The 23,452-nt window shown below is 40.5% G+C and overlaps 1 protein-coding gene across 1 annotated transcript in view; it reads right to left on the reverse strand.

Moving 5' to 3' along the window:
- The window catches only part of LOC139175735 (acid-sensing ion channel 2-like), a 259,104-nt gene extending 236,851 nt beyond the window's left edge, over positions 1-22,253 (reverse strand). The window contains exon 1 of the mRNA XM_070766970.1: positions 21,159-22,253. Coding sequence (XP_070623071.1) covers positions 21,159-21,719 — 561 coding nt within the window. The 5' untranslated portion in view covers positions 21,720-22,253. The remainder of the gene's footprint in view (positions 1-21,158) is intronic.
- Between the last annotated feature and the right edge of the window lie 1,199 nt (positions 22,254-23,452).

Consider the following 23,452-nt stretch of genomic DNA (forward strand, 5'->3'; position numbering starts at 1 on the left):
CAAGTGGTGTGCCACAAGGGTCTGTTCTGGGCCCCATTCTTTTTAATATGTTTGTGAGTGACATAGGGGAAGGTTTGGTAGGGAAGGTTTGCCTATTTGCTGATGACTCTAAAGTGTGCAATACGGTTGATATTCCTGGAAGCATCTGTAATATGGCAAATGATTTAGCTTTACTAGATAAGTGGTCAAAGCAATGGAATCAGGAAAGACTTAATGAACTCAATCTGTATAGTCTGGAGGACAGAAGGAAAAGGGGGGACATGATCGAAACATTTAAATATATTAAAGGGTTAAATAAGGTCCAGGAGGGAAGTGTTTTTAATAGGAAAGTGAACACAAGAACAAGGGGACACAATCTGAAGTTAGTTGGGGGAAAGATCAAAAGCAACATGAGAAAATATTATTTTACTGAAAGAGTAGTAGATCCTTGGAACAAACTTCCAGCAGACGTGGTTGGTAAATCCACAGTAACTGAATTTAAACATGCCTGGGATAAACATATATCCATCCTAAGATAAAATACAGAAAATAGTATAAGGGCAGACTAGATGGACCAGGAGGTCTTTTTCTGCCGTCAGACTTCTATGTTTCTATGTTTCTATGAAATTGCAGTCTAATATTTCCAAATGTAAAATAATGCACTTGGGGAAAAGGAATCCTCAATCTGGTATTGGCAGTTCTGTGTTAACAAAAACTTCAGAAGAGAAGGATTTAGGGGTAGTGATTTCTGACAGTCTCAAAATGGGTGAACAGTGTGGTCAGGCGGTAGGAAAAGCAAGTAGGATGCTTGGCTGCATAGCTAGAGGTATAACAAGCAGGAAGAGGGAGATTGTGATCCTGCTATATAGAGTGCAGGTGAGACCACATTTGGAATACTGTGTTCAGTTCTGGAGACCTCACTTACAAAAAGATATTGATAAAATTGAATGGGTCCAAAGACGGGCTACAAAAATGGTGGAAGGTCTTAAGAATAAAACTTATCAGGAAAGACTCTTTGCTACCCAGAACCAAGAAGTAAATAATATGCTAATCAATGAATTACCAAGATAGCCCAAACGAAGAATGTCCAAAACTACTCCCAAAACACCGACAGGGAAAGCCATTACAATATAAACTGAGAGAAACCCCACTCCTTACTAGCACTGATGATGTTACCTGGTTTGGGAAACTATCAAATTCAGATAGTACTAAGCCTCCATCCCCTCATTGCAATCCTGAGCTACAAATATTCTCCTTTATTAGAAAGAATTTTTACTTTCTCAGTTTTTAATAGTTTAAGGCCTATTTCATATTACATGTAAATTTAATTAAGAGGACTTAATGCATAGCCTTATAATGAAAAACGTGCAAGAAAACAACCAAGTGAGTGAACACCAGGAACTTAACAATCCTAAATTATATATATTTTCTACTATTGGTAACCAGATATTTCTGGATATTTATTCTTAGCAGTGCAATGTTAATACAGTATCTCTTAATAGATACTGTTTTAAATTAACACTTACATTTCAGGAGAAAAGAAAAAGGCTGTAACAATCCTTTTGAAATATTTTATAACATTGTGTCTTGCCATATTTTTTACTCTTGCAATTTTAAATCATTTTTAAAGAATGTGTTTCCCATAGTTTTGGGATCGTCACCAGTCTGCATGAATGAAGGAAAAAAATATTTTCTTACCTCACCTTGCACCTCTAGAGCATTAAAGGGTTATTGAAAAGCAAGAATCACTGAACTGGAAAGAAATCACAGATAGAACTGTTCCCAAATCATTCTTGGGAAGCATCTCTCCACCCATCCACCCTGACTATCATTAGAGTCCCTGGCTAAGACAAGAATTGAAGCAGGTGAATGTTAATACAGTTTTGCTGATGTCAGGGCTAGAGGACATTGTCAATAAATATGGAAAGATGGATTATTTTTTGAGCAGGAAGCACCAAACAAACATGTGGATAAAACTTGCAATGAAAAGATGAAAATCAATAGTAGAAGGTTTTTGATTCTACACTTCGAGGCTAATAAAAGCCATAACAACCAGGATGATGGAGGAATCAAATTGTAAGTCATCTGAAGAATGCTTGCAAGGAAACAAATGCAATTTAAAGACTTACCAATAGAACCACGGCAAAAACTTCCTTTTCTCTTTCCATTGGAATAAATGAACACAGCTAACAAAGCATTAATACCATAGTTCCCCTCTAAGCTGAGCAGTGAGCAATCGCTCACTTAAAAATCATCATCAACTCAGAGTTTTTCAAACCTGCCCAGAAGCCGAGAGGGAAAGAGTGAGAGGGAAGGAGAGAGAGAGGAAGAGAGGAAGAGAGAGAAACAGATAGAAAAAAGAGAGGAAGGAAAAGAGAAAGAAAAAGAATGGGAGTAAGGAAGAGAGAAAGAAAATCAAAATCTAGTTTGAAACTAGCTCAACTATTTAAGTGGCATTTTGATATTGATAGAGTTGCCCTATTATGAGCTCACTGTTATAGACACACAGTACAGTATTTTATTTTGAAATTCTCTGAAGCAAAACAGGGTGGGTTTTTTATTTGTTTGTTTGTTTGTTTGTTTATTTATTTCTGTGCCGCCCAGTCCCGAAGGGACTGCCGCTCAGACACTATACTTTTCCGCCCCCCCCCAAAAAAAATAGAGGGAACACTGATTAATACAGTTAAATTTAAAAAAATATAAATTATTATTTTATATTGTGATGAATACAATAATCATGCACTATTGACATCAGAACCTTTTGTCATGACCAGTTGAGTTGTACTGATGTTAAAGAACTACTTGGCAAGATAGAAGATGCTAGGCTGCCAATGATTGAACTGTTCAAGCAGAGGTTAAACGAATTGGTGAAAAGCAAGGGGCATGCAAATTAAAGGGAGGGAAAAGATTGGGTTTAAGAAAGCAATTAAACAAAGAAATTGTTCGGGGATGGGGAGAGAATCCAAGAAGAAAATGAAGGAGTGGTTCACATGAATTCTAAACAAAACAATCTTGGAAAAGATTCTAGCAATCTAGAACAGAGGTCTCCAACCTTGGAAACTTTAAGCCTGGTGGATTTCAACTTCTGGGAATTGAAGTCCATCAGGCTTAAGGTTGCCAAATTTGGAGACCTCTGGTCTAAAAATGTAAGATGAGGAACAGAAAAGAATCACAAATGGTCAGAAGATTGGAGTGCTGCAACAAATGGCTTTTGCTTCTATATTCGAAGTATTAAAACAGATTTTCACTATGGATATTTACTGCAAATGACTCGTAGATGCATAATTTCCTGTTGAGTACAAAGTTATACATAATTACATTTAATCATCACCATTATCCCTTTCCTTTACACAACATTGGATAAATGAACAATTTTTATGTAAAAATCAGACAAGATTCTCAAAAGTAATGGTGGGGGTGACATGTCATTTTCTAGGATTCTGGAAGTAGCAGTTCTTGAGATATGGATTTTTTAAAAAATAATTAAAAAACAGCTGAAATAGATCATTAGGTGATTTAATAATATTTTTCACTGATTAAACACAGTAATCACATCACATGTTAACCAGCTCATCAATGCAAGAAAATTTGCGTCACAATCATTTAACTATTGTTTGTTAATGGTCACAAATTTACTAACAATTCAGTCATTCACCTATAATGGTCTTCAAGAAATTATTCTATTTCATAAACCAAGTAAATGAGGTCTAAGTTGGGTTCACACATAATTATGCACATGGGGGCTAATCTCTCAACTCATGATCCCTCCTTAGCCATGGAAGCCAGCTAGACTGCTTTAGCAGTTATTCTCACTCAGGCTAACTCATCTAACTATAAATTGGTTTGTTTATTTATCAATCTTTTACATATAATTGATCAAACTCTTGACAGTTTGATTTATCAGACAAAAAATGAAAGTAAATACAATTAAACAAACTCTTGACAGTTTGATTTATCTGGCAAAAATGAAAGTAAATAGTAAGCTCAACTCTGGAAAAGCTAAAGATCCAACTTTATTATGTATTACATGACAATTACCAAGTAGAGAGAGTGGAGAGACTGGGGCTCCCAATTAAGGTGCTGGACTAGAAATTGGGACAGTTTTAGTTTTCCTTTAGGAGCAGAGGCAGGCTAGATTATTTTCTACAAATCAGCCTTTCTTATTCCAACCACCAGTGAAAAGCTATAAAATTTTTTACCACCACACTGTGGGTGTGGCTTATTGTGTGGGTGTGGCTTGATGGTCATATGACCAGGTAGGAGTGGCTTGCTGGCCATGAGACCAGGTGGGAGTGGCTTGACAATCATGTGACCGGGGGGTGGCTTAAAGGTCATGTGACTGGATGGGAGTGTCTTACCAACCAAGATAAGTTTTCAAATAGGTGCTTGGACTCTTTTTTCAGTTGATTAAGTCACATTGTTTGATTAGCCACAGCAAGGACAAATGATAGACAGCATTATTTGTTAAGGAGCACGGTAACATTTTGAGTTTTGTACTGAACCCACGTGACAACAAATTAGGCAAATAGCTCAATTTTCTTTAATTGCTATAAAAGTTCAGTTCCAGATAATGATTAAAATGATTAAAGAATTTATGGGTAAAAACATACTATTTAAGTATTTCCTATTATAAAACTAAGGTGCTAGAGAAGGAAGGACAATGAAAAAACTATCAAGTATTCAATAAATAGTGCATAAACTTACTACTCTCACTGCATCCCATCCCTAGGGGGGCAGCAGCCCATTACTACCAACCACCATACATGATTGTTGTTATGGGGGAAATAGGAAGAGAAAGCACTTCAGTTTATATGCTGCTCTGAGTTGCACAAAATCAAGGAAAGAGGTGTGTGTGTGTGTGTGTGTGTGTGTGTGTGTGTGTGTGTATCACAAAACATTCTATACATAAATTGTTCCGTGCATCTAAAGCACAGCTGATTTGGTGTACTGTGCCCAGTCAGAACCATTTGTACTTTGGATGTTGTGATTTGTATTCAGATTGACACAGGGCTGTTCAGTTCTTAATGCAACCAAAATGTGTTCTGTAAGCCAGTGGGGGTTAACAGTGGGGGAAAAGACAAGCTGAGCTTGTTGGTGGTACGCATTTGTATTACAGTGATGGCAACAGCAGCTGAGCCAGGGAGGGGGGACAAAGCAATAGGAACCTCAGAACTTGTGGGGAACGTGGGAGATTGGTAGTAGTAGCTGGAGGCAGGAGGGGAAGCACTGGGAAGTCTGAGGACATGAATGAATCTGTAGAACATGCCATGCTGGGAACCTTCCCTTACTGCCGAATCCATCTTAGTAAGAAACAGGAACACAGGCTAGGATAGCAATAGCATTTAGATTTATATACCGCTTCCCATGTAGCAGCAGTTTAAAAAAAGCCAGGAATGAAAAACACAGGGAAATTCAATGGGCGTAGGTAGCTAACATGCAGAGTCTGGAAAGGGGGCAAGGCAGGAGTTAGTGCACACCAGCTTTGCTCTACTGTCTCAAAATATCACTCTGGATTTTCAATCAAACCCCACATAACAAAAAACATAATCATCTTTTTTTTTAAACAGGTCTGTAAAAGATTTACTGAAATAGTTCAATAAATCTTCCAGAATGTTATTTGCTTCATGTTTGAAACAATTCTTTTTTTAATGCAGGCAAATGTTGAATACAATATAGTTGCTGCAAAGGAAGCCTTATATACAATCAACATACAATATGTTTGTGTGTGTATGCATCTACGCACACTTGTGCATGTATAACATTTGAATGTATAAGGGCTCGAGTAAAGGTTCTTTCGTTAGCCATTTATAGAAAATGTATTTGTACTCTCCATAAAATATTAACACTTGTACCATCCATCCCTGTTGTTACTATGCCACTAACCCACCTCTTCATTTAGACTTTGTCTGCACCATATCCAAGACACATAGAAAGAAATGACAAGTCAACCAGAGGTTAGTTTTTCTTAGCCTTGCTGCTGTCATCTCTCATTTATTAGTGAGATCAGATGAAAGAGCAACTAAGATGAAGGCGCAGTAGAACTGGAATAATCCAGAAATTGCAGCAGGTAGAATACTGTGATGTACTGTACATCTTGATAGGTGCCCAACAATAAAAAGCCTTGATGCCTGCCTTGGCCGTGATTCAAAAGATGCCGACTCCTAACTTGTTGACGTAGACTACATTTTCCAACTCTCCAGAAAGAAAAACTACCAGTTCAATTTGAAAGAGAGCAATATACCTGCAGAATCTGTTTGATTAGAATCTGCAGAAAGTATACTTGAGTGTGGGAACAAGACCCATTCATATATAGTGTTCCCTCGATTTTCGCGGGGGATGCGTTCCGAGACTGCCCGCGAAAGTCGAATTTCCGCGAAGTAAAGATGCAGAAGTAAATACACTATTTTTGGCTATGAACAGTATCACAAGCCTTCCCTTAACACTTTAAAACCCTAAATTGCAATTTCCCATTCCCTTAGCAACCATTTAGATTATTACTCACCATGTTTATTTATTAAAGTTTATTAAAAAAAATATTTATTAAAGGCAGATGAAAGTTTGGCGATGACATATGACGTCACCAGGCGGGAAAAACCGTGGTATAGGGAAAAAAACCCATGAAGTATTTTTTAATTAATATTTTTGAAAAACCGTGGTATAGACTTTTTGCGAAGTTCAAACCCGCGAAAATCGATGGAGCACTGTATTGTCAGTAAAGATAGAATTATCATACCATTCATTGCCCTGAAAGTGGTTTTTTTTTTAAATCTGCAGCAGGTCAGATCTGACCCTATCACCTATGAATGTCAGCATCTCTCTCTTATTCCTTCTTCACAATTCAGAAAGATGGGGGAGGGCTGCAAACCCTATGCTGCAGTCACGGCAGAGGAAAGGCTGCTTCTCAGTTTTGTATTGCTCACTGAAAGACTGGAATCATTCATTTACGTGAGAAAAAGAAAAAAGACACAGCTACCAGTTTAGATTTCTCAAGAGAGCAATCTGAAAACCAGCCTTCTCTTGTTCTGCAACAATAAGGAGGCAACAATCAGTATGACAGCAAGAGTAAATTTCAAAACAATCTCTCTAAATTGAACATCCAATGAAATGAAATTTCACAAAAGGGAAAGAAAAAGCTATTAACACTCTCAGAGAAGTCAGATCGATTCAATGCAAAATGGAGGGGGGAGAGTTGACTAAGATCCACAGCTCCGACTATGGCTGTTTGGTCATAAAAATTCAGAACGAAAACATCTCTTCCCTATGTGAACTGAGAATCCCACTGCAATTTTACAACACAAAATCTGGAAGTTATTGAACAGCCTAATCCGGTTGTTGGAAAGAGAGGTGAGTTTTTTCCCCTCTTGCACTTGTAATTAGACATAGAAGGAACATTTGAGGCTTGCACTAACTAGAAATTTAAACTTAGCTCTCCAACCCTGAAATAGTCGGAGGCAAGTATCGGTAATAACAGACTTTATTCAGTATGTCGGAAAGACATACAGAGCTGAAGAACAGAGGCCATAACAGATGACAGGGTTTATATACTCTCTCCGGCTGAGGTAACAACCAATCGGGTGACGGAGCATTTGCCGCCCTTGCTCCGACGAATAACTAACCAATCACAGTAACCGGGGTTCATCCAATAACAACTAGTCTCCAAGCGTACTTCCATTAATCTCTGGGCAGGACATAACAAACCCCATCATCTTTTTTCCCCCCGGAGGCAGTTAGTGGTCATATCTAAGATTTTACTGTAAATTTTGTGCCATTGAGAATTAGAATGGAATTTGATCTTGAAGAAATGAACCATCCGCTGAATGAGACTTACTCTTACAAGCTTCTTGATCATCACTGGACAATATCTAAGGACCAAATTATGCAGAATCAGAAGAAAAATTATTCCACTCTTCCTCTTGTTTCTTTCTCAAAATTGCACCTGAAGCTATTGATCTGTCTTACAAATTCTTTGCTGATAAATAAAAAATGGAAAGGAGGGCAGAGAAAGAAAGCATAGTTTTTTCCTCACCCTATTTTTTTCTGATAATCATCTTCCAAGGATTATTTTCATTGTTAAAAGGAAAAAAGAGAGCTGCTAAAGAACAGAGGCATCAAACTATATTAAATTGAAAGTAGCTTAAAGGTCAAACCAGATATGACAGGAAGTACATGGACTCCATTCATGTCTAAAACAAAGGTAGTCAGGCTGTATATTTCTGAGAAAAATATGCACTCGTGGTGGAAGCTGAATCTTGTCTTTTTCTTGTCATGTTGGGGAATAAAACTATTTGAAGCAAAATGTGTGTTAATGAATACAGGGCAAATAAAATTGCACTTCAACTGTTTGCATATTTTTGATACAAAGGTTAATATAATCTATCACATTTCAGATATTATGGGAATAGCCTCATGAAGGTCAGATGTCCTGATTTCCTATCCTGTATGGTTAGGTTCAGTTTTAAACCTTCTCAGATTACTATTCTTAAACAAAATTGGGATCCAATTCCAAGATCCTACGCAAGCATGCTGCTAAAAATTCTGATAGACTCAAGCATCTAGATGGCCTCTGTTTGAGAAAGGTTATCTTACTTTAAGAATTCAGCTTCCTTGTGATTGCTTTCTTGGATATGCCTGGTTTTCATTTCCTGATTCCAGACCCCTGGCTTACTTTCAATTTGCCATTCCATATTTTGCATACTACTACCCCACAATGGATTAATTAGAAATTGAATTAAATGAAGACATTAATGCAACCACCAAACATCCACAGTGATATAACTACAGTGATCCCCCGCTCGTTGCGAGGGTTCCGTTCCAGGACCCCCCGCAACGAGCGGGTTTTCGCGAAGTAGCGCTGCGGAAGTAAAAACACCATCTGCGCATGTGCAGATGGTGTTTTTACTCCCACAGCGCTAGCGAGGAGCCGAAGATTGGGGGCGGCGCGGCTGTTTGCCGCCGGCATGGGGGGCTTCCTAGCAGCCCCCCAAACCCGGGTTGGGGGTCCGGGGGGTGCTGGCAAGCCCCCCATGCTGGCGGCGACATTTTAAAATAGCCGCGCCGCCCCCAATCTTCGGCTCCTCGCTAGTGGGCAGGCAGGCGGCGGATAAGCCGTTCGCTGGCGCTGGCTCTCGGCGCTTTCGAGCTGAGTCCGGGAGCGAATTCGCTTCCGGACTCAGCTCAAAAGCGCCGATAGCCAGCGCCAGCGAACGGCTTGTCCGCGCTGGCTCTCGGCGCTTTCGAGCTGAGTCCGGGAGCGAATTCGCTTCAGGACTCAGCTCAAAAGCGCCGATAGCCAGCGCCAGCGAACGGCTTGTCCGCGCTGGCTCTTGGCGCTTTCGAGCTGAGTCCGGGAGCGAATTTGCTTCAGGACTCAGCTCAAAAGCGCCGATAGCCAGCGCCAGCGAACGGCTTGTCCGCGCTGGCTCTCGGCGCTTTCGAGCTGAGTCCGGGAGCGAATTCGCTTCCGGACTCAGCTCAAAAGCGCCGATAGCCAGCGCCAGCGAACGGCTTGTCCACGCTGGCTCTCGGCGCTTTCGAGCTGAGTCCGGGAGCGAATTCGCTTCCGGACTCAGCTCAAAAGCGCCGATAGCCAGCGCCAGCGAACGGCTTGTCCATGCTGGCTCTCAGCGCTTTCGAGCTGAGTCCTGGAGCGAATTCACTTCCGGACTCAGCTCAAAAGCGCCGATAGCCAGCGCCAGCGAACGGCTTGTCCACGCTGGCTCTCGGCGCTTTCGAGCTGAGTCCTGGAGCGAATTCGCTTCCGGACTCAGCTCAAAAGCGCCGATAGCCAGTGCCAGCGAACGGCTTGTCCACGCTGGCTCTCGGCGCTTTCGAGCTGAGTCCTGGAGCGAATTCGCTTCAGGACTCAGCTCGAAAGCGGCGAGAATGAACGGCGTGGGCGGGCGAAGGGCGGGCGGCAGCGAGGAGTTTGCGTGGGCGGTGGGGAAACTCCTTGCTGATGCCCGCTGCTCACCCTCCCGCCAGCAAGAGGGGGAAGACCCAGGGAAGCCGCCCAGCAGCTGATCTGCCGGGCCCCATCTACGCATGCGTGCCCATAGAAAAAAGGGCACGCATGCGTAGATGGTGTTTTGACTTCCGGGTTCAAAAATCGCAAATTACCCTGTTCGCAATGGTTGGGGACGCAATAACCGGGGGATCACTGTACTGTATTTTTGGAGTATAAGAGAAACTATTTTCCTGCTTAAAAGAGGCTGAAAATTTGGGTGCGTCCTATACTCTGAATGTAGCTTTTTCAAAGCTTTTTTCCCCCAGCCCTAACTAGGTGCTATCAAACTTCCCGGCTTCCTACTCCCTCTGAAAAAGGTTTTTCAGCCCTAACCAGATGATAAAATAATGTGCTGAAGCTGAACAGACTAATAACGCTAGCAAGATGAATACCTGATAGGTAGATTTCCCCCCCTATTTTCCTCCTCCCAAAGTAAGGTGCGTCTTATATTCCGATGCTTCTTATATTCCAAAAATACGGTATATTAAAACATAAAAGCTCACCATGTTTATCATTCTTCCTTAGAGTGGTTCTATAAAATAATTCAAGTTACCACCTTTACAGATGGGATAATCTCAGCTGATATATAGTCCCTTGCTATACCGCGCTTCACCTACTGCGGCTTCACTTCATCGCGGGTTTCTGAGGAAGTCGATCAGCAGATTTAAACAGCCCGCCGAACTCGATCGGCAGGTTTTTCAAAAAATATATATATCTAAAATTGTAAATACTGTATTTAAATACTGTATCTAAAATAAATACTGTGTGGGAAGGGTTTATAAACACTTAAAACAATGAAAACTTACCAAACAATTACAATATAAATACTTAAATAAGTACTATCAGTCGATAAATTCCCCATCGCGGATTTCACCTATCGCGGCCAGGTCTGGAACGTAACACCAGCGATAGGTGAGGGACTACTGTATTTCAAACTCATTTTGACAGAGACTTGAAGCCATTTATTTTACTCATTTCACCACTATGGCAAAATCAGCACAACTTTAAGCACTCTAGGTCAGGAAGGGTTCAACATTAGTGGTGAAAAGCCGTGGCGGCACAGTGGTTAGAATGCAGTACTGCAGGCTACTTCTGATGACTGTCAGCTGCGAGAGATTTGGCAGTTCGATTCTCACTGGCTAAAGGTTGATTCAGCTTTCCACCCTTCCAAGGTCGATAAAATGAGAATCCAGATTGCTGGGGGCAATAGCCTAACTCCGTAAACTGCTTAGCGAAGATTGTAAAGCATTGTGAAATGATATATAAGTCTAAGTGCTATTGCTATTAGTGTACAGAACATATATAAAATGAATGTTAAACATACATTGGCCACTCTGGTTAACAGTTGACAAATAGGTCTCAAATAAATGTAATAAATAACCCCCTTTGTATAATGGGTCTACAAATAATTATATAGATTCACATCTATACATGCAATATTTACTATATTACTATTTTACATCATAGTTCTTTTAAAAAAACAAATTAAATATAGAAATCTTACATGAATCAGATTGACCCTCCTATCTCTTAGCTATAAAAGAAATAACTACTGTTAACTAGCAGCCCAAAGAAATATGCTAATCTTAAAGGACCCGTTAATAGTCTATTGCTACGGACAGCTTCCATTCTCTTATTCAAAACATTGTCTCTAAGCCATATAGTTAATTTCATCATCTCTGCCAACTCGATCAGTTCCAGTTGATCTTCTTTCATCCATTTTGTAATTTCTATTATAATTGAATCTGTTATATTAATCCTTTTTCCCACATATTTCTGATTAGCCTCCCTTTTACAAATAAACCTTTTTTTCTATCTCTTTTTCCACACTTACACACACTTTTTATTTTTATTTTGTTGCATTGTGCATGTAATTCTTGTCTTTTTTGTTCTGGTGGGTGTTTTTTTTTTAACATACTATCTTTGAAATAAAAAATAAATAAATAAAAAATGTACCAAGAAAAAAAAAGAACATTAGTGATTACCAAAGCAACAGAGATTCTAACTGGGTCTTCAGAACCATTAGTAAGCCGGTTCTGTCGGTGCCAGTCCGTTGGTGCCCCCATCTTGCTTTTGGCTTCTGTGCATGCGCATAAGCTATATTTTGCTTTGTGAATGCGCACAAGCTGAGTTTTCAGCACTGCGCATATGCGCAGAGCCACGCAGAGCAAGAGAAAGTTAACCAGCAGTGAGGTAAGTTAGCACCCACTTCTGCCTATCAAATCACATTACCCAGATTCAACCAGAATATAATACACACAATCAGTTCTAGAAAATATCTAGATTCCACAAGGAATCCAGGTCCCACAAAGCCATCAATCAGGGCTCTTTTTGGATGCTGTCTCGTTCTAATTCTCAAAAAGAGCAACATTGGTGACAGATATTCTTTGTGCTGAAAGGCATTTTTCAAAAGGAAGAAAAGGGAGCTGAAGTTCAGATGATGGCAGGGGAGAAACTAATATTCTTGCCAGTCTGCCTTCTGTCAAGATGCTACAATATCATAACTCTGAGGCGTAAGGGTTACAGCCAAAGTAAGAATTATGGCTCCCCACTGGAGAAGAAATAGTGTAGAATTAACAAGCAGGTGAGAACAAATTACATCATTATTTGCTGACCCTGTGAGCACAGGTTTGCCTGTTCAAACTTTCCTTAATCTGGATTTAGCCACAAAGATCACAGCCTCAGTGAGACCTGTGAATTGAATGGATGTGTCAGGTAGGATGTTACTTAGAATGTCACTGGGTACCAGTTCCTTCAAGTTTTATCTTTGGTTGCAAGATTCTGGGTAGATCTTTTTTAATCCTTTTTTAAAAAAAATCTCACAAGGGGGGTGGGGGTGCAAAAAGTATAAAGGAAAAGCCTTTATGCATAGAGTACAGAACCACCACAGCCAACCAAGGATTAGAGATTTCAGGGATGGATTATGATTCGCAATCCTAAATAATTTTCATTTTCATAGCTGATTAGCTGTGTCCCTGAAACATGTTCTTAAGCTTCTGCATTATCAAATTACTTTCAAACCTAGACATCTCCTAGCACATCTGACTTTTAAACAAAGATATTGAATAAGGTAGAGCCAGTTTAGTATTTTTTAATTTTTAATTTAATTTTTAGAGTTGAAAGGGACCTTGCAGGTCATCTAGACCAATCCCTTACTAAAGCAGGGGACCCTACATCACCCCAGTCAGATGGCAGTCCAATCTGTTCTTGAATGTGTCAAATGATGGGGCATTCACAACCTATGCTGGCAGGCTGTTCCACTGGTTGATCGCTCTCAACCTCAGAAAGTTCTTCCTTATTTCCAGGTTGAATCTCTCCTTGGTAAGCCGTTTTTCCTAGTCTGGCTCTCTGGTGCCATGGAAAATAGTGTGACCCCCACCACTTTGTGGCAACCCCTCAAATATCTGCATACTATCATATATCCCCCCCCCCCCGGCTCTCCTTTTCGCTAGACTATCCATGCCCATCCAACAACCTCTCTTCATTGTGCCTGTACAATATTGTTTTATCGCTTGTTGTGAGCCGCCCCGAGTCTTCGGAGAGGGGCGGCATACAAATCTAATAAATTATTATTATTATTATTATATGTCTTAGTTTCTAGTCCCCTCATCATTCTGGTTGCTCTTTTCTATACTTTCTCCAGAATTTCAATGTCGTTTTTGTAGCGCAGTGACCAAAATTGAATGCAGTACTCTAGGTGTGGTCCAACTAGGGCATTACAGTGATATTAGTACCTCTTTAGTCTTGAAGTATATCACCCAGTTGATGCAGCTTAAGATTGTGTTAGCTTTTTTTTAGCCGCTGCTGCATGTTTATTATTTATTTTATTTATTTAATTGGATTTGTATGCCGCCTCTCTCCGAGGATGCTGCTGGCTCATATTTAGTTGGTTATCCATCAAGACTATGAGATCTCTCTTACAGTCGCTACTGTTAAGTATAGTTTCACTCAGTTTGTATGTGTGTCTTGGGTTTTTCTCAACTAGATGAAAGATTTTGCTTTTTTTGACATTGAACTTCATTTTCTAGTTTGAACCCACAGTACTATTCTATCTTTCTGTATTTTGAGCCTATCCTCTTAACCCATGGGTTAAGGCATCAGGCTAGACGCTGGAAAACTAACAGTTCTAGTTCCACCTTAGGAATAAAGCCATCGGGGTAACTGAGGCAATCTCTCTCAGGCCTAGGAAGGAAGCAAAGGCAAAACATTTCCATAAAAGCTAGCCAAGAGAACTGCAAGGACTAGTTGTTGCTAGGAGGCAAAAACTGACTCCAAAGTTTATACATAGATGCACACTGTACATACATACTTACATACATATACATACATACAGAACCTATCGATTAGTTTCAGCCACAATAATCCAATGTGTCTACTTTATAGAAAATCTCTTATAAAATCCTGTTCAGCCATAAGCATCATTATCAGCCACTCAATCATGTCCGATTCTTTGCCACTCAACTCTTCATCGCACTGTCTCCTTCAGAACCGCCATGGTCATCCCAGTGTCATCCTTTAGTGTTCAGCCCACAGATGCTGGGGTGGCCCCTTCTCCCTTTTCCGTTGCTCACTCCCAGAATGATTAACTTTTTGAGTGAGTCGGCTCTCATTATATAAGTATGGCAGCCTCTGTTTGAATATTTTAGCTTCAAGTACTATTTTGGATGAGGTTTGGTCTAGGGCAGTGATGGTGAACCTATGGCGCTTTCTGCTGGCATGCTAACAGTCGCCCAGGTGAACTCCACCACACATGCCCGCTGATTTTTGAGTCTCTCAGCATGATTTCATTTAATCAAAATGCAGGTAAAATACTCTTACAAGTCATCAAGAATATAACTATACCCAACAGGAATAGGAAGTTAATCATAGGAGCAAAAAGAAGTAAATCCTAGAGAGACATTACTGAACAATGGAGCTGAATGCTAGACAGGAATAAAACTGCATACAAGGCCACCATAACACCTGTAACAGACATGGTGGGGGGAGCATGGAGAGAAGGTGTGGCACCCTCTTGTGCCACTTTTTTGTCCCAGGAAGCTTTCAGGGAGGCCTGATAGGTCCAACACAGGACATGGGGGTAATGTGCGCATGCACAGGGATGCACTGTATTATGGGTGTGGGCACATGCACGCACGCTGTCCTGTGCGCATGCTTTGTTTTGGCATGCAAGGACAAAAAGTTTTGCTATCACTGCCATGGGATGCATAATAATTGTCTTCAACACCATAATTCAGAGGTGTCCACCCTTCCCCTATCAGCCTTTTTCAGAATTCGTATTTTGCAAGCCATTGGAAAAATTGTTGCATTAACTAATCTGCATTTGTTTGTGGGGCTGATATCTTTACTCTTCAAGACATTATTATGGCATGAATAACATCGCTGTTCTTCCAAGAGCTATCCACCTTCTGATCTTAGAGCTGCCGGTCACCACTTTGGTTGATGTTAGAGCCCAGAAAGATGAATTCCTTTACTGTTTCAATGGTCTCCTTGTTGAGCTGTACTCTGACCTATTTGTTCTCTGCAGTTGTTGCTATCTTTGTTTTGTCAAGGTACAGTCCAATTTTTTTTACTAACATCTTTGACTCTCAGGATTAGCTATTCCAGATCCTCTTTGAATTTCGCGAGCACTGGGGTATCAGCTGCATATGAGATGTTGATATTCCTACCCTTGATTTTAACCCCAATGGTAGATTCCTCCAAATGTGCATTTCTCACAACTATGTCTGTGTACATGTTGAATAGTATGTGGCAGGATGCAATCTTCCCAAGTGCCTTTTCCAATTCTGAACCATTTTGTATCTCCATATATCATTCTTACAGGGGTTGCCTCACTAGAGAACAATGACTAACTGAGTTGGATGTAGTGCGGTGATATTTCCAGTTCTTTGAAGCAATTCCAGGGTTTGTCATGGTCAACACAGTTGAAAACTTTGGTGCAGTCAATGAAGCACATGTAGAGGTCTTTTTGGTATCCTTTTTCCATCATCCAATATAAATTGGCAATAAAATCCTAATTCCTTTTCCTTTCCAAAATCCTGCTTCTACATCAGGCAGTTCTCTATTGGCAGTTGGATTCAAATTTTGCTGAGTTATCTTCAAGAGATTTTTACTCATCTAATGTTTACTTGATACTGTTTGGTACCAAGGCTATAGTTTGGAAGTGTCTTTTGTATCACCTTTCTTAAATATTGGATTAAATATTGACTTTTTCCCTTTGTTTTGGCCACTGACCAGAATTCAATACACTTTGGCAAAGTGCTGCTAATACTTTTGTTGTCAGTGGTCTCAGCAATTTTGCAGGAATTCCATCTCTTCCTGGGGTTTTGCAATTAGACAACTGGTTGAGTGCTCACACTGTTTCTTCCTCCAGGATAGCTGGTTCCATTTCTGGTAGGTCAGTTTCTCCTACAGCAAAAGTAATGCCACAGTAACTTTAACATTTATGATGGGTCTGTATTGATGAGAACTCTTGGGGCAGGATATGCATGTATTACATAGGATTGTATTTGATGAATATAATCTGTGATATATTTGTGATTCTTCCAAAGAGCCCTGGCATTGGAATAAATCAAAGTAGCATAATATCCCATTCACAAAGTCACACACCTACCTACTTGTAGCATAATATCCCATTCACAAAGTCAAACATCTACCTCTTTGCTTCCTTTCTTTTTCCCCTTTACAATTAGTTTTTAACATTTTAAAAGATTTTCAATAGAATTTTTTTTAATGGTTTAAAAAAACAATTTAATTTTAACACATGTTCAACCAGCTTGTCAAGACAGATTGTTGATAAATTGTGTAATCGCAGAAGGACTTGTAATAAGCAACAGAAAATCAAAGGATGGCTTAATAGTTTCCTCTGAAATCAAAGAACAGTGATCTTAAAGTCTTAGTGATCTTCATCCATCAACTGAGTACAACAAAGCCCCTTGCTAGATACAGTCTACAACATACAATCACATTTGGGACTAGAAATTTGGTCATAAATCATTGCAGTTCTAAGTCTAGACCTGGTTTTTCAACTTTTTTTGATAGTTGTCAAAAAACTGAATGGCAAAGTCAATAAATAAATGATGCCATCATTAAATAAAGCCATTCTTCCAAATGGGCATGCTCCTTTTGCTTGAAACCGGAAAAACACACCAACCCCTCTACCCCAAAGCACAGTCACATGACCATATGGCATTGCAGCTGATTGTAAAGCCAAGTGCCTGAAATGCAGTCACACATGACTCTGGGGAGGACAGAACGTTTTATAATGCCCAGATTTTGAAACCATTGTAACTCTGAAAGATGATACAATTACCAGTCGTAAATGGAAAACTTCTCATATGATGGGAATTAAATCTGAGAACATTTTTATTGGCCTGACAAACTTTGTAGCCTTGTATAATGTATTATGTAACTACCAGTTACTTTCTGGTTTTTCTTATCATGTTTTTAAAACTCTTTTAATTCTTTATTAGTGTCAACAGTTTCCAATTTGGGGGGACATGCCTCAAACTACCTTTCTGTCATAAAATCATGTCATCTCCCTGATTTCTTGGATTACTTTGTGTATTATTTTTCAAACCTATCTAAACTGTTGCAAGCTCTTAAACAGAGCCTGGATCCCTGCTGTGAATTCAATTCACTCCCGCCATTAAATACAAACTTATGTTCACACAAACACTGCAAACCTTACTTCAGGAATAGATACTTATCACATTTTACTGAGAGCCTTTGATCGGCTACACATGGAAGTTATGATCCAGCTGTAGCAATAGAAAAGGTGTTTTGATCACTGCCACCTTCACTGTTACATGGGAGCTACACACCGAAACTAGGAAGACTAAAAATAAAAGGGACCAGTTTTTTATAAATCAAGTTTATTAAAATTAGATCGATTACATACAATTATTACTTCCAGGTACCTTATCCTTTCTTCTTTCACATAAAAAATACAGACTAAAGGAGTGATTAGGAAATGTTGATTGTACACCTTTTATCCTCAGAACTTCTGTTCCTCAGTTCACATTTCCTACATTTAAAAAAGAAATGCCTTTTCAGTGTGAATATTTACTTACTGTAATTCTTCTTAATTTTGCTTTCTAATGAAGAAGATTTGGAAAGGACATACCATTGATTGCAAAATGCTTTCTGCTGCCAATTTCCACATGAATAGATGTGACTGCTTTAAAGGAAAAGTCCCCACACCTCCTCTCATTTTACTGTTTTAATAGAAGAACAGGATTTATAATTTTCTTCAGAATAAATATAATTGTCAGGTTTATACGGCTGTCCATTTCACAAAAGCTAGGCAGCAAACAATGAAACCAATAATTTACCAATGTATTATTTACCTATAATTTATTAAAACAATTAATAAAACAAGGGTCATAAGAGGATTAAAATCAGTAATAGTTTAGTGTGAAATAGCTACTGCATGGATTCCTCACCATCAGGGGAGGCCCAGGCCTGGTGCGGAACACCCCCCCCCCCCATATTTTAAGAGCTTTCCCAAAGACCATAAGGGTTGGAGCTAACCACTTAAAGGGCAACGATATTCTGAGGAGTGGGTACCAAGGCAGCAAAGGCTCATCTCCTAGGTCCCTGCCTTATGGAATTTCTTGGCAGATGGGATTCCATAGCATGCAAGACTGCTGGACCTGATGGGACAGGGAGATGTAATCAAGGCATGGCAGTCCCTCAGATAACCTGGTCCTGTGCTATGTAGGGCTTTAATGGTCAAAAACAGCATCTTAAATTGGACCCCAAAGCAAACTGGTAACCAACACTGCTCAAGAACATGACAAGGGTCCTCTAAAAAAACACGCAATTGCCCATGCAACTACATGTTCCACCAGTTGAAGCTGAAGGCAGCCCCATGTAGAGCACATTACAGTAGTCCATTCAGGATAGGACCAGACAGTGATATTAGCATAGTAACTGGCAGAACTGGAGCAGGGGAAATATTAGCCAGTATTACCAACAGTCAAAAAGATTGGAATTGCAGCTTAACAACATCTGGAAAGCTCCCGTGATAGAAGATCATTTTTCTGATATGAATGAGCTTCTGTTGTGAAAGATAACAAAATAGTTTAGTCTCCAGCCTGACCCAGAAAATGGAACAAGATAAAATGAATGTTACTGATTTAATACAAGTAGTTCTTGACTTGTGATCATTCAAAGTTCTGACAGACCTACCGGGGATAGTTATTACCAGAATTCAAAATCCTAAAAGTTGGGGCCCATCCCCACAATCACATGATTGTGTTTCAGACACTCAGCAGCTGGGTCATATTTACAGTCATATGTTTATCTATTGAACTTCTATTTATTTATTTATTTGACTTCTTGCAGCATCCCAAACACATGGCTATGTTTTATAGCATTTTTTTTTCTGAAAACCAGCATTGATTTATGGTTTTTAGCAAAACCATGTTTAACAACCCACCACAAAAAGATCATAAACCTGGGTCAGTCACATGACTTACCTACTTTATGAATATCACAAGTTAGGAACATGATGGACAGGCTCATTAGAGTTGTAACTCAAGGGCTACCTATATTGAAGTGCTTTTGGTTGGTCTCCCTGGCTTGAAAGAGTTTATTCATATTACTGCAGAGAGGACAACATTGTATTAATATATTAATGTATTGTATTAATGCTGGGCTTTATTACCCACATGCCCTCTGTTTGATTTATGACACACTTGTTTAACATTACAGACAAAATTACAATTGTTTTAAATTTAAATGTTGCCAGGCCACTTCCCAACATACCATCTATTGTTGACAGCATCAACTTTTAAAATATAGATCTATACTACTAATATGATTATCCAGAAAATATTACATTATATGAATTATTTTTATTGTTGCCAAGTCACCAAACTTGTAATACATTCCTAAACTGCTTGGGGTCAGAACCCAGAATTAATCTATTCAGACAGCACAAGCACTATTCTGAAATTGGTTTCAAATTTCTCTCCAGCATCTTGTTAAGAAAAGCAGCCATTACCTTATCCTGAGCAGATAAGTTATCTTTTATATCTTGTTGCTTTCCTTTGCCATAATGAATGTTTGTACAGTTTCCTTCTCCTGATTTGGTTTATAAAATGTCAAGTACTCCCCATTTAGAGAGAAACAGAAATCTGTCTTGTTCCAAAGAAATTAAAGGAGGGAAAACATTATTTTTCCTCCTTGGAGTCTGAATGGTTAGGAAAAGTAAAAGTTATATTCAATAGCTTACAACTTATATTCATTTCACAAATCCTGTTTCTTTGCCAGGTATTTTATCAATACCACAATTTTTCCACCTGCCAAGAATAGGCCAGATGTCTCTTAAGTCTCTGCACATCCCCACCTCCCAAAGTTTTATTTAAAAATAGTTAAAATTAGGTTAGAATAGGTTAGATTTTTCTTTCCACTCTATTCCATTTCACTATGTGAAAAGCTGTACAGTATTTGCATCTCTAAACAGAAGCATGAAAAGGAAAAATAATTCAATAGACATTTCTTTTCAGGATATGTAATCAGAGAAGTGAGAAATCTTCACTTAATAAAGTGTTTTTGACATAGCTGTTTTAAAAAATATTTAGAAGAAAATATTTTCTTTATTGAAAGAAACGTTTACACATAACTTCTAAGCATCAAACTTCTTTCTACATAAACCACCTTTATAGGACATGCAGAAATTCAACAGGTATAGCCTTATTTCCCACATATAAACCCTTATTTTATTTCAGTTAAAATTAACAGTGAAAAGAAAGCTGGCTCCATTAGTGGTTAAAATATCAAAAGCAGCACTGGGAAGACACTCTTTTAAGCTCATTGCAGCCCTGGAAATGAGCTGGGTGATTTTAGACTACTCTCTCAGCCCAATCTAGCTCACACCTTGTTTAAAGATCCAATAAAGGGATATCCCTGCCTAAGTTGTCCAAACAGATAATGGTAATAGAGTGACATAATAAATATTAATATTTCCAAGTGCACGATTTTAGACATTCAACAGGCACTTGATCCTTATCCACAGAAAGTGCAAAGACTAGTCGAAACCGTACAGTCTCCCTTCCATCACTACTGAGACTACGCGCGGTCGGCGACCAGGAACTACCCGGATTTCGGTTTGACGGGCCACTCCGCAAGTTTCCCCACCCCATTCTGTTCATCCCCCCTTTCCTCTACTCACAGCAGAGAAGTTGTGCGGGCCGCACATTTCGCCTCGGAACTTGCAGGAGAGGAGCATGTCGTCGAGGCGATGCCCGAGGCGATCGACGAACTCTTCGCTGATGCCACCGAAGTGGCGCGGTGGCAAGAAGAGCCGGAAGTCGGCCAACTTGGCGAACCAACGCAAGCGCTCCGGCTCGGCACGCAGGAGCTCAGCAAGCAGCGGCCGCGCCGTCCGATTGGGCAGAAGAAGGCCGAGCCAGTTGCCGGCGTAGTAGAGGTCGCCTTTGGAGAGGCGCGGGAAACGGAGCGGATTATTATTGCACAACGTGACTGCAGGGAAGGCCAGCTGACGGCTCCACTCGGTGCGCACCGTCGTGTGAGACGGGAAGGCCAGCCAATGCAGAAGCCGATTAGACGACCACGCCAGGAGCAGACCCAGCGAGGTTCCCAGGGCCAGAAGCCACAGCGCCCGCCGCCACGGGGCTGCTCGTCGCCAGCGTACCACCCGCAGACCCGGCAATCTCGGACGCTGTCTGGGCCGCCCCCTCGAAGCCCGACGCCGCCGTTGCGCTGCCGCCATGCGAGCTCGCCGCCTCCCGCGCCCTCGCAGGGGGGGCAGCCGTGGACCAGCAGCAGCGGTAGCATCCAGAGGAGGGAGGGCGGGAGCGCTTGGCCGAGGGGACGGCCGCTCCACTCAGGTTCAGACGGACGCCGGCGGGCGAAATCGTGGCACCTCAGGGAAGCCCGGAATCCGAGCGCCTCCTCTCCCACCAGTTTTGCCGAGATAGGCGTCGGTCTCCAGTGCTGCTCATCTCCGCAGATCCAGGCGAGGAAGAGGAAAGGCGGGAGGAAGAAAAGAGGAAGAGAAAGGAGGCGGCGCTGAGCTCCGCAGTTGCTTCCCTGGCTGCCCCTCAGCGCCCTTCGCTAACTGTGGAGGAGAGACTCAACGGGGAAATAGGAATGAAAGGGGGCGGCTCTCAGCCCAGCCCTCCTCCCGGGCCGACGGGACTACCCCTCCTGCTTGCAGCAGATCTACCACCAGACTTGGCCCACGAAGAGCTGCCTCTTCCGCGCGGAGAGCAAGGATGCGCTACAGCTCCGCCTCCTCCAGAAGGCTGGGGAAGGGGCGTGTACGACCAACCGGTTGGGGGTTGGGGGGAGGTAAGAGGTGAGATTAAATCAGTTTAAAAGCGCAGATATTATTATAATTGCCTTGTAATGAACTAAGGCCAGTATCAATCTTGCCGAAAGAAAAAGATGCGTCATAAATCCTTTGGCTTTCGGAGTGAATTGGACATCTTAGCCGAGACTCTGGCGTTTCCAAAAGTTATTTTTAAAGGGAGGGGGAGAAAAAGCTTAACCGGGCCTTACCTTTCTTTTTGACACGCGTGTAACTGGGGGTTGAGGAGAACCAACAGAATTGTGCACCGGCATGAAGATGTCACTCGTTTAAATGTTCACATAGGAATGGAGAGTCACTAGGTCTTATCCTCTGATTTAACGTTTTAAAAGATTCATAATAGGTCACCACATATACAGAATGTATCGAATCCTCCTGATGCTTTTTCTAAATTTTTCCCACTTTTTGCATTTTATATAAATATTTTTCTGAATATTTTGATAGAATAAGCATTATACAAAAAACAGACTGAGACCTGAACCATGGGTAAGCATAAAGATAGGGTGTCCAGAGAAGAAGACAAAAACCTTCTGGGGGGATCAACAAAGCAACAATACACAAAGAAGAAGGTATTTCTTGTAAAATTTGGGACCAAATAAGCAACAGGTCACACATTATATTCTAGTTTCCTTTCAAAATTCTGCCTTAATATTTAATCAAATTATACAGTCCACTTAAGTATAAAAGCCCTGGAATTGATGGCTTTTTTTAGAAGGATTAAACACTTCCATCACTTTTATAGTGGTGTATATTAGCCATGATCAAGCACAAGTATTGTGCTTTCTTCACTAGCTGCTAGGGGCAAACTTTATACAACCATTTCTACTTTATTCCAAGCGTGTTGGCTTTCAAAGCTATCTAACTCCTGAAGAATTCTACATCTTTAATTCAGTTCTGCTTTTTTTCTTAGCCTTATCTTTATCGTTATGATAACGGCCTCTATATTTTCCTTTTGTCTACAATTTCATTTCTTCTCTCCCCACTTCCAAAGAAATTAATAGAGCTCCTATATACAGCTAGTTCTTGAGTTACAACCACAATGGAGCCCCAAATTTATGTTGTTAAGTGAAACAACCAAGTTTTGCCACATTTAACAACTTTTCATGCCACAGTTGTTAAATGAATTCTTGCAT

Source organism: Erythrolamprus reginae, chromosome Z (assembly GCF_031021105.1).
Source record: "Erythrolamprus reginae isolate rEryReg1 chromosome Z, rEryReg1.hap1, whole genome shotgun sequence".
Classification (NCBI taxonomy): domain Eukaryota; kingdom Metazoa; phylum Chordata; class Lepidosauria; order Squamata; family Dipsadidae; genus Erythrolamprus; species Erythrolamprus reginae.